Below are 16,582 nucleotides of genomic sequence, written 5' to 3'. Positions count from 1 at the left end.
TGGACAATGAGTTTCAGATATATGGTTATTCATTCTGACCGTTCAGATCGTCAATAGGAGGTCTATATTGGGAGAAATTAGTCCCGCACCAGCAACCCTGTTTTGGAGTATTTTCATCTTCTTTGTTCTCATTTGTAAGCATTTGTGCTTATTTAAATTGGCAGATTAGTCGACCAATCTGTCAGGCCGCTAAATGGCATAACTAATTTTTAGGTTGTTTTCTATAGTCGGGTTGACTTGTCCTACTTGTTTTTGGCGACTAATAACGAGTTAGGCTAAAATGTCAGAAGAACTCCTTTCATCACCTTTAATTGAAGTTGCTATACCGACCAACCTTTACCCATTACTTCTTCGTGAGGCTCTGATGGCCTTCATGTTGGGTCTATCAAGAAGAAGGTTCACCGAGGAGACACAAACACCAATGAGACATGAGTCCAACCATATAAGGGATCAACATCACTTTCTACCAAAAACCTTAAGGCAATGGGTTAATGGGTCTTTCACCTTTATACAATGCTCTACTTGTTGGGTTATTAGGCTCCCTTCCTATGTGGAGAATAGGCCCAAATAATGTGGACCTTTATCTCTCACTAGATTAAATAGAGATTAGTCAGATTAGTAGGGCACATTAGAGTCATTTGAAAAGTGGCAAAAGCCAAGAGAGAGAATGTGCTTATTTAAATTGGCTTATTGAAAACATCATTTGGTGTTATTATTGGAGACTCTTTTGTACTCTATTATTGATCATAGTGAATTTTTCTTTGGTCTAGACGACTTGTGGTTTTTATCCTTGCATTGAGGGATTTTCCACGTTAAAAATTGTTGGTGTCTGTTTGTGCTTTTGGATTCTATTTTTGTTCTATTTGTTTGGTGCTCCTCGCAGATTCTCGCTAGAAAGGGGATTGAATTTCCGCTGCGTTATTACTCTTTTCTAAGTTGTTATATTCTTGGCCCTTTCCCATCATTACTTTCTCATTTATATCCAATGTGGGACTTGGACTTACACTTAGATTCCCAACAATCTCCCCCTCAAGGGTGAGTCCCTTCCACATTGGTACACTCCCCTCCAGCAGAAACATTCTCAACCACGAGTACCCCTTCGTACCGTCGTTCATCTTAACGGGACACACTTACTTGGAACCCTTCACTAGGAAGACTTTCGATACAGGCACCATTGTACTCGTCTGAACCGATCTCCAAGACAAACCATCGACTTTGATACCACTGTTGGGTCTATCAAGGAGGAGGTTCATCGGGGAGACACAAACACCAATGAGACATGGGCTCAACCATATAAGAGATTGACACCACTCTCTACCCAAATCCTTAAGACAATGAGTTAATAGGTCTTTCACTTTTATATAGTGCTCTACTTTCTTATTTTTATCCAATATAAATCTTGGACACATGAATTCCCAGCCCTTCATTCATCTTCTGGCACATGTACTCCTTCATCGCATACAATCCTTGATCTATCAGTTTCAGCGATGGCAAAACTCAAAGTGTTCCTCCACCTCCCATTCATGGGTTTTTAATGGCAATTAGATGAAATCATGTACGCTGAGGTGTCTTTCCCATCTCATCTTTTCACCTTTGTATTCTCCTTCAAATTATCTCCCTCAAATAATTTCAAATTTTAAGCAAATGCCAAACAGAATCTCCATTCCATCCACCTGAACATTAAATAGATGGAAACAAACAGAGTGTTAATCAAAAAAATCTCACTCTTCATTCTCTTTCTAATTTTATTTCTTTCTTCAAATTTATTTTTCAATCCAAAAATGCTCTCGCCTTTGAAAATTGATAATGTGTCCTAGTAGTTAAGTCGACATCCTATTATAAGATATTATAACTCATAAATTTAATTGGTTATAAGGCTTACATTTTTTATAATTATATTAATCAACTATTCATATACTAGGAAAAAGAAAAAGAAACCATAATTTAAAATATTTGAAATTGATTGAAGATGATATAAATATTTAGGGACAAATATATTTAGTATGCTGGAGGAAATAAAAAAAAAATACCTCACTAAAACTTATAAAAATATACCTCTAATTACGATGAAAATCATTGAATTTTTAATGCTCTAACTAGACGTCTTAGATTTTTTTTTTCAGAACAATACTTATTCTTTAACTGTTTAAAAGCATTACATCAACATTTTTAGGATTTAAAAAATATTTTTTTATTTTATACTCAATTTTTAAAATTCTTTTTGAAAAAATATTATTGTGTACATCTATAAAAAACATATTTGCGTAATTCAAAATATTATAATTAACATAATTTACTTTATCATCGATATAATAATGTATCTTCACGTTAATTCACATTCTTACAAATAAGCGAAATCTTTATTTCATTTCAAGATAAAATATTTAACAATTAATAATCTCATTTAAGTATTTAAAAAAATGTTATTGAATATCTACTTGATGTAATTTATTTATTTTAAAATAATTACTTTTATTAGGCCGCATAATATTTTTTAAAAAGTTTCTCATATTATGAAGACCTTCAAAATTACACTACCTATTTATACAACTAGCAATACCTAATCGAAACTTGACAGAATATTTTTGTTTGAGTAAAAAGCGATAGAATCACTCTCACTCAGGTAATTAAATCTCTTTTCATATCTCAACGATCTATCTATTGACTCATCAGCTTCGAACTTGAGACCCATTTTTAGTTTCGTCTTCAAAGTTGTTTTTTTTTTGTTTGTGGACATGCGAAATTCGTTATTCGTTAGGCTCCCTATAGTTTGCTCGCTATACTGACATACTTGGAGTTTTTTGGGGTTGGAGTTTGTGTTTTTATTGTATAGATTTGAATTTTTCCGAGTATTTTAGCTTGCAATTTTAAAATGTTTGTTTGATTTGCTATGAAGGGATCTATGGGTTGCAAGTTTTGTGTTTGGTCAAATGCCTAAATGAGCTTTGAGATTCCCTTTGGCTATCTTTATTGGTTGTTTTGTTAACTGTTGATTTCTTGTGGTCTGTTCTTTGTGAATGGCTCTGTTAATAGTGCATGGCTTTGTTAATTTTGTTTGAAGGGTTATTTCTTTTATGAGTCTTGATGGTAGATTTGATACCTGGAGCTGTTGGGCCCTTTTACTAGTTTTAACGATATTGAAAGCCATAGAAGAAAACAATAATATTACTCTCCCTTTTTCCTTCTAAATCTCACTACCAAACATACCTGCAGGGATAATAGGGCTTCCTACTGTAATCATGACATTTATTGTGTGTTGTTTAGTGAGAATTTAGCCGAGGTTTGATTCTATTTGGAAGTTGTATGGAACTTATCAATTAATCCTTTCTAGAGTTATCAACTTAATCAACAGTGAATGTGTATTTTCCCTGGCATTTCTGAGTTGGATTCCTGTATACAGAAATTTCCAAAACAGATAGTTGTTGATGATTTGTCAACATGAATAAGTTGTTAGACTTTGGGAGGAAAGCCCTCTTTTATGTCAGGGTGCTTTCTGGATATGAAGAGCGAAGAATACGATCTTATAGGCTCCAGCTTGAACAACGCGTACAGCAGGTCTACCATTTTCTCTTCTACAAACGTTTACATTCTTGCTGGTGTTAGTTTCTGTTGTCTTTTAGATATCACGAGAAAAAAGACCATTGAATGTTGTGAACCATTTCATCTGAAGCTAAGGTTCTTTTTAAACTGTAATAGCCTAGTGAGTCTATTTTAAAAGTCAAATTGGGGCCTCCATTAGGATCCAATTGCAATGTATGAAATTTTAGTCCAACATTGAACGAATTGGATTCTAATTTGGGGTTTATAAGGCCCTGGGCTCTCCAATATCACATTGGTGACATGTGAATTTTAACCTTGTAACATTCACTTTTCATTGCGTGATGATGAAGGCTATTGTGGAATTTCTTTATTTCCATTCTGATGTTTTCCCATTGAAAAGGCCCAAGCAAGGAAAGCAGCCATAAATAAAGAACCTGAGAAGATTATTTTATCTGAGGTTCGTCGAATGGTTGAAGAGATGCAAAATTTGAACAAGAAGTTGGAAGAAACTGTAAGTTGTATTCTGGGAAAAATATAAATTTTGGAAATTTAGGATGCATGTAAGTATATTTTTTCTATTGAAATTTCTAATCCTTTTCTGTCACTTATAATATGCTGTCAGAATGTCTTCTAAACAAAAACTTATCTGTTCTTTTTCCCTTGAGAAGTTTTACCAACACAACATCCATTGAGAACTTCAGTGTGACATGCAGGCTATTTTTCCAACTTTTGTTGATATTAAAATTGGACGATTCAGATTCATATTCTGCCATTTTCTTTTTGAATGGAAACATTCATATTCTGTCATATTGTATCTTAATTAAAATATTCGTCTATTCTATGAAAGTTCTTATATGATATTTGATTTATTTTCCATGTGCACAGTATAATTGTTTCATTTGTGGCACTCAAATTTGTTGCATAAGAAGATGCACATTCCTTGTAGGAGGCAGCCATTGAAGACTATTTCAAGCCTCTAGACAATGAAGCTGAGATTATAATGAAAATGCAACTACAAGGGGAGGAGAGAACATCAGAGATGATGATGAAGGCATTGGAGAAACAAGCTTCTCTTCAGCAAGTTGAAGCAGAAAAAAATGCAATTATGCATAAAGTTGACAACTCTGAAGCCAACCTGGATGATTCTAAGCTGATGGAAGAAGAGAAAGGTTTGAAGGAGATGTTGAAAGAATTGCAACGAGAAGTTTTGCTTGAGAAAGCTGATGCAGGAAGTTCTGATAATATGCATCAATCAGACAAGTCTCATATCAATTTGGACCCTGCATCTTCAACCACCTCTGAAAGAAGCTGAGGTTATGTAATTTTGAAGCATTGGTGATTCCTGATTTTTGGCTTTGAAATACATTTCAGCTGTGCTGCTGAAATGTTAATCATCTTGGTGAATTCAAACTAACCAAGGCAGGACTAGGGCATATTTGTAGCTTGTTTGTATTACTAATTTTGTTCAATAAAATTTTCATCTTTTGAGGCGTGATAAAATTATGTCACTGTTTTTCATGAAACATAGTTGATTAATAAACCTTAAAACGAAAACACCTTCGGAAAAATGTTTATGCTAGTCTGAACATCTTGATTCATCCTAGCGGGAGGGTGGTGCATTACGTCAACTAAGATGATTCTATTTTGTGACTAGGCAGTTTCTTCCATAAATTTATCAACAGGCCAATTTGTAATGTAAATTTTGTATTTTTGAAATACATAATTTACCATATATTTTTTTATTTTGTATTTTAAAATGTATTATTCGGCTGAACTATAATTTTTGTATTTTAGAATACATAATTTGAAATATACGTTTTATTTTTTATTTTTAAATGGATAATTTAAAATATAATTTTGTGTATTTTGTAATTTATAATTTAGAATAATAAAATTTTATTTAAAATTGTATATTTGTATTTTAGATTATGTAATTCAAAATGAATTAATTTTTATTTTATATTTTATATTTTGGAATGTATTATTTAAAATATTATATATTGTATTCCATATTTTAAAATACAAAAAGTGCATGGTGAAATCATGGAAGTGTAGTAAGAGTTAGCCTTTAAACTGATATTATGTCCAAACTGTTTGTGAGAACCGAAAAAAAATGGCATTAAGAATTAAAAAAGAAAAATTCGGTAAGAAACGTATGTCAAAATAGGTTTTTATTTACTACTGTGGTATAATTTGAATTAGAAATTATGAGAGTGGTGCATTTTTAAAATTAAAATTCATTCAATTAGTGTAAAGTTACTTCATAACATAAAACAGTTGTACCGTTCAAACACAATTCAATTAAATTGAGTTGAAGTCGTGATAAGATAACTTTAATATATAAACCAAAGTCATCTAAACTTCGTACACTTTTTATTAAAATTAATTATTTCGTAAAACAAAGTAATCTTATTTATTATATAGAAATCTTAGTATAATGATACGATTTTAATGTTTTGTAAATAATATAGATATAGAAGTCGTGAAAACATTAACTAGCAACCAAAATTCAGAAAAGAAGGAATGTGTTTGAGTTGAAAGAAGAAAGGAAGGGTCCAAAGAGTCAATTTGAAAAATGATGGCAGCAAGCCCTCTGCACTGCACTTTTAATTGGATACGCGCCATCAATGTCAGAATACAATAAATCACAAACACACCTACAGAGAGTCACAGGTTTGACTCGAAAATCCCCCTTAATTTACACTCTGCATACGTGCCATGATACTAAAGTTGTAATTTGTTTCACGACTTCAACTCAATTTTATTAAAATCTTCTTTGAATCGCACATACTTCTTTTATCGTGAAATCATCTTAACTTTGAATGATTTTTTTTTTAAATATACCACTTTCGTAATTCCCTATTCAAATTGCACCACAGTAATAAAAAAACCGTCAAAATATCAATTTAATTATCTTTCTTGTACATGTTTTTTCTCTTTTCTTTTCAATTCTCAACCGTTTTTAATAATTTTTACAACTTTATCGACTTCTTATCTTCTACAAATCTTTTTTATATAAATTGAGAAAAGAGCATTGGAGATAGAGTTGAGTTCTTGATAAATTTCATAACTTTTTTAGGTTGTTAGTCAAAATCAGATTTATGTTATAAGGTGATAGTGCTTTATCAATGTTTTCGTTCATGAGTATCTAGTATGGCCTTTTAAGTGCTAAAGCTTTGAAGAAACATTCTAGGATTGTCTTTTTATTTCTCAATGTCTTTTTGTCCTTTGTATAACACTTTTGAATAAAACTTATTGTTGACATTACTTGTACGGACAACAACGAGAACAAAGCATGTAAGCAAAGAAGCACTTCAGCTAGACTTGATTTTTAAACTCTTTTCAATTTCTCAAAAATTTTGAAAAAACTCAATTTCAAATTCTCCTCCATAGTCATTTCAGATATTCATGATTTTTAAACTCTTTTCGATTTTTATCCTTTTACAAAGTTTGTAGAAGACATCAAACACTTCATCCTAGTTATTATGAGATCATGATGTTGCAACTTTGAGATTAATCTCATGCTTGCATGTCCATAATTATTATGTCATGATATTGCCTCATCTTTCATAAATATTAGACATGAAACACTTTGAGACTGTAGTTAATCTAGATTTATCTTACACAAGTTACCTTGCCTATTAGTCGTAAATACTAATGAACTATTATTCAAAACTCTACGTTGGCCTTTTTCAAATACAACATTATCCACTATCACACAATTGACTTATGCTCAGCAAATTATGTTTAAGGCCATCTACCAACAAAACATTATCAATAAAAGGGGAGAGCTTTGTATCTATCTTTCGAATTCTAATGATCTTTCCCTTTTGGTTTCCTCTAAAGGTGAGTGATCCTCCTTTCTTGCTCCTAAGGCTTAGGAACTTACACTTTTCTCCTGTTATGTGTCGTGAGTAAGACATATGGCCACTACCTGTGCAAGAAGACTCTTTACTAAGAACATGCTATGTGACCACCATGTCTCATATGAGACACCCTCCACCAAGATAGTGTTACATAACTAATCACCCAAGATTAGCTTAAGCTAGGTGCAAATATTGCCTTATAACTTAAGACAAGATTGTTCAAAACCCATATACTACTTGGACCTTAATACAATGCCTAACAAGAAATCGTACACTACTTGACCCTTAATACAAGGTCTAAATACTCCTAATATACTACAGGTGCTCCATGATGACCTAAGAGAAAGAGTTTTGCTTCACCTTGCATGTATGACTCTAGCTCTTCTTAAATGTGTTTGGGTTGTGGCTAGGGGGTATGCATTCACTGAATTGGCGTCTAGATAGCTTGATGGAGAGCTTAAAGGTGTTAATAGAGAGCTTGGATAGCCTGGAAAGGCGCTTGGCGGGCTCGCAGAACTTAGTGCAAAGCTTGTTGGAGAACTCGATGGAGAAATTGTAGAGCCCGACTGTGTATTTTGATAGCTCGGTAGATGATGAGAACAACCGAGTCAACTTCATGAAGATTTCAAATAAGCTTAGCTTGAACGATTATGAAGCAGCAAAGTCTCCTAGGGTTTTGTTCAAGAGGTTGTTCGACCAAAAACAAATTTCGCTTAGCGGATAGGAACCAAATTTTTGGATTTTGAATCGGATCTCGAGGCAACATTGGCAACACTAAAGAAGAAATAGGATCAGTTAATGGAAGCAGAGAGGACAATGTTGTTGGAGAATAGTATGTTCAAGCGTGAGAAGGAGGAGTTGGAGCGACAAGAGAATGAGATTGAGGTTGCTAAGGTTAACTATGAGAATAGATATTAATGGGTGGTCCGATAGCAGCCCGATAGCGGGTGAAATAATATGCCCAACAAACAACAAATATCGTTAGGATAGGCTGTAACCATAACTCTAATACCATGTTAAGAAGTGGACTTTAAGCCTAACTCAACCCCACAAAACTGGCTTGTAAGGTGAGGTTTGTACCCAATTATATATTATAAATTGGTCTTATCTCTAGTCAATGTGAGACTTTCAACAATTATTATAGTGTTTGATTTGAAATAACTAGAGACATTGTGGTCTATATATGAAAGGCCAAATGTTAATCTATATATTGTAAGGCTCATGTGAAATGAAAAACACACTAGAAGTAAAGCAGAAATATTTAGTGAGTGTCATGTTTTCTAACCATCTATACTAGAAAAAACTATCAATGTGATCCATAGATAAAAAAATATTATCAATAATGGTGCTTTAAATAAAATTCCAACTTTTGTCAATTTGAAACTCGTTGTGATTGAAAAAGCATGTCCATGGTCAAGTATTTGCAATGTCTGGTCTATTTCCAGCCCCATTTGTTACTTCCTTTGCATTCTAGAATGTTGGAAACAGCATTGTTCTTTCTTTGAGTTGCTTACCAAGAAAAGAAAAAGAAGGAAGAATCAAATACTAATCCAACTGCATCATCTAGTAGCTATTGGATTGAATATATTGTGTTTGTTCATTATAATATTAAATAAAGTAAAATATGATAAAATTACAAAACTAATTAAATATCATATCAATTCCCCTTTTCTGTTTGCCTTCTTTTCCTTGTTTGCATACAATCAGAGCTGATGCATAATTTAACTTGATATGCAGCAAGTGTAGCTGCAAAATCAATTCTCATTTTCACATGATTCAAGGAATCTGAGCTGAATATCGTAGGCTTCCTTTAGCTCTGTCAATACCTCTGCAATAGATGGCCTCTGTGATGCATCCCTGTGCACTGACTCTATAGCAATGAAAGCTGCTTTCTTCATACTCAAGGGATCAAAACTTCCTCTTATGTCTTCATCCACTATCTCATATGCACCAGCCTGCAAGTATGGTTTGGCCTGCAATTGGTAGTTATAAACAAAAAATGTAAACCACACATTGATGTGAAAAAGTGTTTGGTATGCAATTTTGTTATAGGCTTAAAATAACGTTGATCCACCTAAAGCAATGAGTTTATAGGTCTTTCTCTTATGTTTAACTTTGTCTACCTAACATGTAATAAAATAATTTGTTATGTGAAGTGAACTTTTGTTACATGAAATCATTACTCTGTTATTATGTTCCCACATTCTTTATTGAAGAGTTATAATTTTCTAATCATCTTTCCAACCTAGACCACTTTATGAATTGATTTTAGCATTTTAACAATAACCATTGCTTTTACCAGTTTGTACAAACAATAAAAAAGAATGATATGTTGTTTACCCATAACACCAAGTTGAATGAATCAGGGTTTCCAGAGTGAGTCAATGGCTCTCTCCCACAAATGAGTTCCAAAAGAACAACTCCAAAGCTATATACATCACTTTTCTCTGTCAACTGTTGAGTGGAATAATACCTGTACAAGGAAATTAACTTGCATATATAATTTATTCCCAAATAAAAAAAAACAAATTTATCAATGGCCTTCTTATTTCTTTTTCTCTAAAATATGACTTTACATTTTAATTAATTACTTATCATTTTCATCTTAAATGAATGTAAGGTCTAGAGATCAACTAGATGAAATAAAATAAGAAAAAAAAAACTTGTATAACGTTGAGGAGCATACTAAAATTGTACATTATCTAAAACCTAAAGAACTAAAATAAAAAAAATTACAAAGGTTTTTTTCTTGATTACAGGTTTTGATTCGGTTCTCCATATTTTATTTTGTATTGTTGGTTCTTTTTCTCTTTGATATACATATTTTTGCAAGAGGAGGTGATTATTGAAATATAAAGTGTCAACCTAGTTGAAATTTAATAATGATGCTTTCTTATGTTATACCTCAATATGAATGCAAAATACAAATAAAAATAATTTTGAAAAATTGATATTTTAGTATATTAAAAATGTTAAAAACTTTATCATAAATTTACAAGACATACTCTGGATCAAGGTAACCAGCAGTGCCCTTAACAACAGTGGTGACATGAGTTGCATCTGCTTGAGTTACTTGCTTAGAGAGACCTAAGTCACAGACCTTGCCATTCATTTCCATGTCCAAGAGGATGTTACTGCACTTCACATCACGATGTATGATTCTTGGTTCACTTCCATTGTGCAAATAGTCCAAACCTTTTCAATAAATAAACATAATTTACACCATGTATTAAATTAATTGTAATAACACTACTGCATAATGATTGTTAGTATCTATAAACATGCTGATTATATTAATTACTGTAATTTTTTTGTCTTGTTCTTATAAAGTTTGAAAAGCCTATATTGTCATGTTTACCAAACTGAACAACATATTTTTATTAGGTTTATTCTATATTGAGTGATTACAAGGCTTCTTAGATAGAAAAAGTGAAAATTATACTAAGGGGTACGCTTGAGGGGATGTATCAATATGAAAGACACTCGCTTCTGAGATAAGGATTATTAAGAAATCAAGTATGAGTTTAAATCCTAATTAGATAAAAATGATAAAGTTAAGCATATTATAAGAAATATTGTCTTAAGATTTTGGGTTGAAACTAATGTCAATCCCTTACGTGGGTTGGACTTAAGTTTCATTGATGTTAAATCTCACAAGTGAATCCCCCTCAAAAGACCCATCTCATTGATAAGTTTAATCTTTCATTTAGTTAAATTTCACTTTAGTTCTTGACTTATGAAGATGTTTTTCACTTTAGTCCTTGATTTAGTTAAACAAAAATCAACATCAGTGACATTTTTGAAAATGAAGTACACTAGAATGGTGTTTTCATGAGGTCCGGAATTAAAATGAGCTATGCGTATTGTATCATAGAGCAATAAGAATACATATTAGAAAAGATAGGGTCAAAATTGTGTTTCTAATATGATATAGTCACACTATTATTGTTTAGGAACTCATTGTTGTACCTTTTGCTGCATCAACAGCAATTTTCAGCCTTCTCACCCAGCTTAAGGAAATTTTTTGACAACCTAGAGGAAGAAAAAGAATAAACATATGCATTTAGTGTTCATAGGAGTTTCTCCAAAGAAACGTAATCATATACAAATATGTATATGTAATAGAGAGAAACAAACTTGTGTTCAAGTCTTTAGTACCATAGAGATGATCAGCCAGGGATCCCCCAGGCAAGTACTCATAAACCAATATCTGATGCTTTCTTTCATGACAAAATCCTTCCAAAGACACAAGATTTTGATGCCGGATTTTTGATAAAAGATTAACCTAAGCACAACAGTAGATGTTGGAAAAAGAATTAGGTTTGAGAAAAAAAAAATTACACAAGGCATTTTAATGTAGAATATTTTTTCTTTTATCAGTAGTGTTAGTTGTTAGTGGGAGAGTTGAATCCACAACCTTTCTCACTCTCTCTTCTAATGTCTGAAACAAAACAATAATCTCTACTGTATAAAAAACTACATGTTTTGTGGTTAAGTATGAGATATATACCAAGAGAATGATTAAATTATTCATTTAAATATGGTTAAATTAAAAAATTTATCCCTATAGTATACACAGTTTTTCATTTTAGTCCATACAGAAAACACTCTGTTTTGGTCCAAAGAGATAGAACCTATTTCCTAGGTGGCTAGTAGCTGACTCTTTGTCACAATTTCACCATGCACAAATACAATGAAGCATTCAATGCTGTTTGTAAGAGAAATTCAGTTAGTGAACCTCATTGATGAATGAATCAGCACCCAGTTGAGATCTGTCAAAACGAACTTTGACAGCTACAGATTTTCCTTCTGGAAGTTTACCAAGATAAACAGATCCAAAACTACCCTTTCCTATGATTTCCTTGAAGTTTCTTGTAGATACTTTGATTTCTTTGTAGGAAAATACTTTTGCAGCACCCCAGTTCCTCGTATCCATTTCTCCTCCTAAAAGACACAAGGATTTCAATCTAACACAGATGAAACAAAATGTTTAAGATAATAGCGCATGATGTAAGAGAATATACACACTTGATGTGTGGGAGGCTTCATAGTGTTGTTTGGTCTTGTATATCAATACTGAAATACACATTAAGAGAAAGGCTATTATGGCTCCTCCAACCGTGGCTAGTATGATTGCTAGATTGTTATGTACATTGTGCTTCTTCTGAGGAACTACAGTAACTTGTGGTGCTTCAATTGGAGGATTGGATGATGATGCATCATCATCACATGATGTTGTGGAAAAGGTAAGACACAAATTACCAGATGTCCTGCAAATGATCAAGGAATTAACATAAATGCTGATTCTTGAGACAAGAATATTTATTGTATACCTGATCTCCAATGTTTCTTTGTTCAAAGACTGTGGCAGAGGACCTTGTAGTTTGTTGTTTTCCAGATTCCTTCAGATAGGAAAATGTTGTAATTAGAGGAAATATCTATAGAATCTTCTTAATTAAAGAAAATATTTATAGAATCTTCCTAATTAGAGAAAATATTTATTGAATCTTCTAGATTATTTTTTCAGTATATTGTTTCCTTATTTCTCTTTTTTAGAATATTAGATTGCTACAAATAGAAGTAAGGAGAATGTAATTGATATGAATGAAAATAATAAAGTCATTCTCTTTTTCAAGTGAAAACATTTGTAATATATCAATTGTCATGGTTTTCAATAATTGATATGAATGAAAATAATAAAAACATTATCTTTTTCTGATTCTTGCTTACAGTAAGTGGAGGTCCTCTAACTCTCCCAAGCTATCAGGTACTGTTCCCATTAAACTATTGTTCTGCAAGTCTCTTCACATACAAGGGGAAAGAAACAAAGCAAAGGGTAGAAAAGGGAAATGTAAGTGTAAGTTTTCAGCTATTGTTTAGCAGAATTTCAAATTTCAAGCTACTAATAGAGCCCTTAAATCCCTGAATTTGAAAAACATGTGGTATATGTTACTCACAATATTTGAAGGTTAATCAAGTTCTGGAGGTCTGCACCAATAGATGTTAACTGATTGAAACTTAAGTTCCTGAAAATTTTAGCTTATTAGTTTACTTGTATAAAAACAATGTTTTAAGTTCGAGCTATATGGAAGTATTACAGTTTCTCAAGATGCTGCAAGCCATCCAAATTCTGTATTTCACCAGTAAGTGATGTGTTGTGCAAATCCCTGATAATTATGCAGCCAAAGATGGACATAAGAAATTGAATATCAGAACCAAATATGTTACATGTTTGAAAACAATTGTATTTGTAGAAATAATAAATTTTATGTTTGGAAAGCTGTCTCCGGAAGCTGAAAGGAAACAGAATATTTTTCCACAATAAGCTAACCAAAAGTAGAATGATCATGTCCAATTAGTTGAAAGAAAATTACAATATTTTGAGGTCTAACAAGTCACCAAATGTAGGACTAATGGATCTCAAATTTATGTCTGAAAGATCCCTGAAAAATGTCATTCCTATTAGATCATCAATGAAAGAAAAGCTAGTATATTGGGAAAGAAAAAAAAAAGCAACAACAATGTACTGAGTGCACACACAATGATGTAACAAGGCTTCCTTCACAGTGAATTTTCTCCCATGGGGAAGGCAGACATGGATCATCCTGCCATCCAAGATCCAATCCAGTGGACTGCTGAATAACCTGCAGTGCTGAAACTGGCGTCCAAGTTGAGAAAAACAAGTAAATGAATCAAACTAAGTTAGTTTGTTTTGGGCAAACTTCTCCATAAACACTCCTCAAAAAGAAAAATAAGAAAAAAGCAAGTGAAATGAGTTTTTTCATATTCTAAAATTAGCTTATGCACAAGTTAAAAATAAGAATTTAGAGAAAAACTAGAAGAACTTGTAGTTTGTGCATAAGTTAACATTTCATTTTTCTTCTTATTTTTCTTTTTCATAAGTGTTTGTAGATAAGTTTATTCAAACAGATATATTCTGGAAAGAAACCAAAATTTAGGGTGAGACAAGGAGGAGAGGAACCTGTGGTTGATGAGGCATCATTTGGAATATCAACCATCTTATAAACCTCAAATGCATTGATCTGAGGATAAAAGCTGATACTCTTTAATGTTATATTCAAGCTCCCAATTCCCTTTCGCGTTATGTATAAAGCACTGGTTTCAGAGCCATTTATTTTGTAGTTTGATTTTACTAGTTCTCCATTTATAAGAACATCAAATGAGGGGAAGACAGGAAGAATCCCTGCAAAGTAGAGGATGATGTAGTAGTCCCCTAATGCATCAAGAGGGAGGTTGTATGTCAGAGTATTACTTCTTGCCAAAACTCTCCCAGTTTGAAGAACAACAACTGGTGGTTCTTCTACAAGACTAGACTGTCTGAAGCTAAGTTGAATCTTAAACCCAATGGCAACATGAAAGGGTGTGAAACTTCTATCAGCATCCCATATTCTATCAAATGGATCCAAAGGATACCTGTATTTTATAGAGCTAAAGCTTCACAACCTTGGTTAACCACAAAAGGTATCACTATGAAAGAAATTGGTGTTGGCAGTACATTCTCCAACACACTCTTTCTAATTCTTTCTATTATTGGTTAAAATTTATTGAAAACCTTAGATTCATGAGTGAAACATTAGTTCAGTAGTGGAAATCATAAAATTTTATGATTTCAACAATTCCAAGAATGTGTTGCTAACATTTCTCATCTGACCGATGTTAAGTTTTCTTACCTTATGGAATCCTTTGAGTGCCCACAATCAATTCTATAACTCTTCTTAAGCAACTTGTTAGGAAAATCTGTCATACCATTTGTGTAGGCTCCCTGAGGAAGTGGTCTGATTTCAAGAGAAGAAATTACAGGTGAAGCCCCTTCAGGCATTGCAATTAAGCAGAATGACAGTGTATCCATGTTGACTGTCCATAAAAACTCTTCACTCCATGGATCATCTTCAGCAAGATTTATGGCGGCTGCAATAGATGTCCCAATTGAAACATAGAACTTAGGGGGTTTCCCAAGTCCATCATAGTTCTTGTACACAAATTTTGCTCTAACAAGAACCAAAGTAGTTGAATTGTTCACTGGTATTCTGTAACATTTTCGCCTTCTAGAATTTGGGAAGAACCGAGCTGAGATGTTCAGTGAGTTGGAACCATCACTGTATGTGATGGTAGTAGTCTTTCCTGTGGTTACGTAGGTGGTGTCTGGTACCCACGAAATGTTAGATGAATCCCTGAAACTGGTTCTTCCACCACAAGAAAGACTAAAGAAACCTGCACATTGAAATTCTATGAGAAACGTTTTGAACAACACAATCAGGTTGACCATACCAAAAAAGAAACTTGGTCATGCCCTTGATATTGAAATAATAGAACCACCAGTCATATTGTAAAACAACTTGAGTGCATTATAAGTTCTTACTGATTGCTGAGAAAATGCAAAGCAAACGCTAAAATCTTGTTCATCATTTCTTCAATATGTATGAAACCAGGTGAAGACTAATTTCATGTAAAAATGAAGTCAGCATAGACACTTAATGTTTTAAATGATCTCAAACAAAAGAATATGTATTTATAAACAAACATGATCAAGGAAATGGGATGCTGAATTTCTTAGTTAATTTTCTAAAACATAAAGTTAAAGCTAAAATGATGACACTATTTCATAGGGAAGTGTAAACATACCATCTTGTTCAGAGAAAGTGACAAGACAGAAACTACAAAACAGAAAGAAGCCAACTTTTGCGTCCCTCAAGTCCATGGAGTCATGAAAACCGATGCCTGTTATCTCTTTTACTTAACAATAGACACTATGAAAATCAATCAGTGCATAAATAGTGTCCAAGTTGTTCAATGCACTGATTCATATTCATAATCATTTCCTGATTTAAAGAACAATGATGAAAACAAAATGCAGGACAAAGCTTCAAGGAAGAGAAAAGGAGGGGAAATTTGGAATGAATCTTTGTTTGGTAGAGAGAAAGGAAAAGATGAAATATGAATGAGTGCTTAGAGGGTGTAATCATTAAAGGTTGTTCAGTCTTTGGAAAATGGCAAATGGTTAAGGTATTTTAATCTTTGTTTCCTTATTGCACTAAGTAATCATTCCTAGCATGTTTGGTGATTTGATTCCTCTTTGGGAAATGATGAATAACAGAAAAGGCTTCACCATCCCCATCTATTTTGAAGTATGTGTTTTAGGTTTGTGATTTATGTTG

At 32.8% G+C, this 16,582-nt stretch overlaps 2 protein-coding genes across 6 annotated transcripts; one reads left to right on the top strand and one right to left on the bottom strand.

Annotated features, from left to right (window-relative positions):
* The first annotated feature begins 2,516 nt into the window (after positions 1 to 2,516).
* LOC108346901 (uncharacterized) lies at positions 2,517 to 5,040 on the top strand. 2 transcript variants are annotated; one of them, XM_017585963.2, is made up of 4 exons: positions 2,517 to 2,623; positions 3,401 to 3,555; positions 3,941 to 4,051; positions 4,487 to 5,040. In XM_017585963.2, exons 2-4 carry the CDS (start codon positions 3,439 to 3,441, stop codon positions 4,850 to 4,852), a joined length of 594 nt encoding a protein of 197 aa, XP_017441452.1. In that variant the 5' UTR covers positions 2,517 to 2,623; positions 3,401 to 3,438; the 3' UTR covers positions 4,853 to 5,040. The 2 variants fall into 2 exon arrangements, with proteins under 2 accessions (XP_017441452.1, XP_052724823.1); XM_052868863.1 differs by lacking the exon at positions 2,517 to 2,623 and having other exon boundaries at positions 2,670 to 3,555.
* Positions 5,041 to 8,796: 3,756 nt separating this feature from the next.
* Positions 8,797 to 16,373, bottom strand: LOC108346309 (probable LRR receptor-like serine/threonine-protein kinase At5g48740). Of its 4 annotated transcripts, none has more exons than XM_017585356.2 (16): positions 16,050 to 16,372; positions 15,098 to 15,638; positions 14,389 to 14,840; positions 13,947 to 14,058; positions 13,781 to 13,849; positions 13,505 to 13,573; positions 13,364 to 13,432; positions 13,137 to 13,208; positions 12,740 to 12,808; positions 12,435 to 12,676; positions 12,145 to 12,350; positions 11,565 to 11,691; positions 11,376 to 11,438; positions 10,412 to 10,601; positions 9,747 to 9,879; positions 8,797 to 9,379 (listed from the first exon to the last, which is right to left on the bottom strand). In XM_017585356.2, exons 1-16 carry the CDS (start codon positions 16,123 to 16,125, stop codon positions 9,161 to 9,163), a joined length of 2,709 nt encoding a protein of 902 aa, XP_017440845.1. In that variant the 5' UTR covers positions 16,126 to 16,372; the 3' UTR covers positions 8,797 to 9,160. The 4 variants fall into 4 exon arrangements, with proteins under 4 accessions (XP_017440845.1, XP_017440846.1, XP_017440844.1 ...); XM_017585355.2 differs by having other exon boundaries at positions 8,798 to 9,379; positions 13,947 to 14,064; positions 16,050 to 16,371; XM_017585357.2 differs by lacking the exon at positions 13,137 to 13,208 and having other exon boundaries at positions 13,947 to 14,064; positions 16,050 to 16,373.
* Positions 16,374 to 16,582: the final 209 nt, after the last annotated feature.

The sequence above is a fragment of the Vigna angularis genome, chromosome 9 (assembly GCF_016808095.1).
Source record: "Vigna angularis cultivar LongXiaoDou No.4 chromosome 9, ASM1680809v1, whole genome shotgun sequence".
NCBI lineage: Eukaryota > Viridiplantae > Streptophyta > Magnoliopsida > Fabales > Fabaceae > Vigna > Vigna angularis.
This window is presented reverse-complemented; position numbering and strand designations above follow the sequence as displayed.

Excerpts from the sequence above, each read along its gene's own strand:
- LOC108346901 (XM_017585963.2), top strand. The coding sequence starts at position 3,439 with ATGAATAAGTTGTTAGACTTTGGGAGGAAAGCCCTCTTTTATGTCAGG. Across the intron at positions 3,556-3,940 it reads TTGAACAACGCGTACAGCAG|GCCCAAGCAAGGAAAGCAGC; the intron begins GTCTACCATTTT and ends CCCATTGAAAAG. Across the intron at positions 4,052-4,486 it reads ACAAGAAGTTGGAAGAAACT|GAGGCAGCCATTGAAGACTA; the intron begins GTAAGTTGTATT and ends CATTCCTTGTAG.
- LOC108346309 (XM_017585355.2), bottom strand. The coding sequence starts at position 16,125 with ATGGACTTGAGGGACGCAAAAGTTGGCTTCTTTCTGTTTTGTAGTTTC. Across the intron at positions 13,850-13,946 it reads GGAAGCCTTGTTACATCATT|GGATCTTTCAGACATAAATT; the intron begins GTGTGTGCACTC and ends GACATTTTTCAG. Across the intron at positions 12,351-12,434 it reads TGAAGCCTCCCACACATCAA|GAGGAGAAATGGATACGAGG; the intron begins GTGTGTATATTC and ends TGTGTCTTTTAG.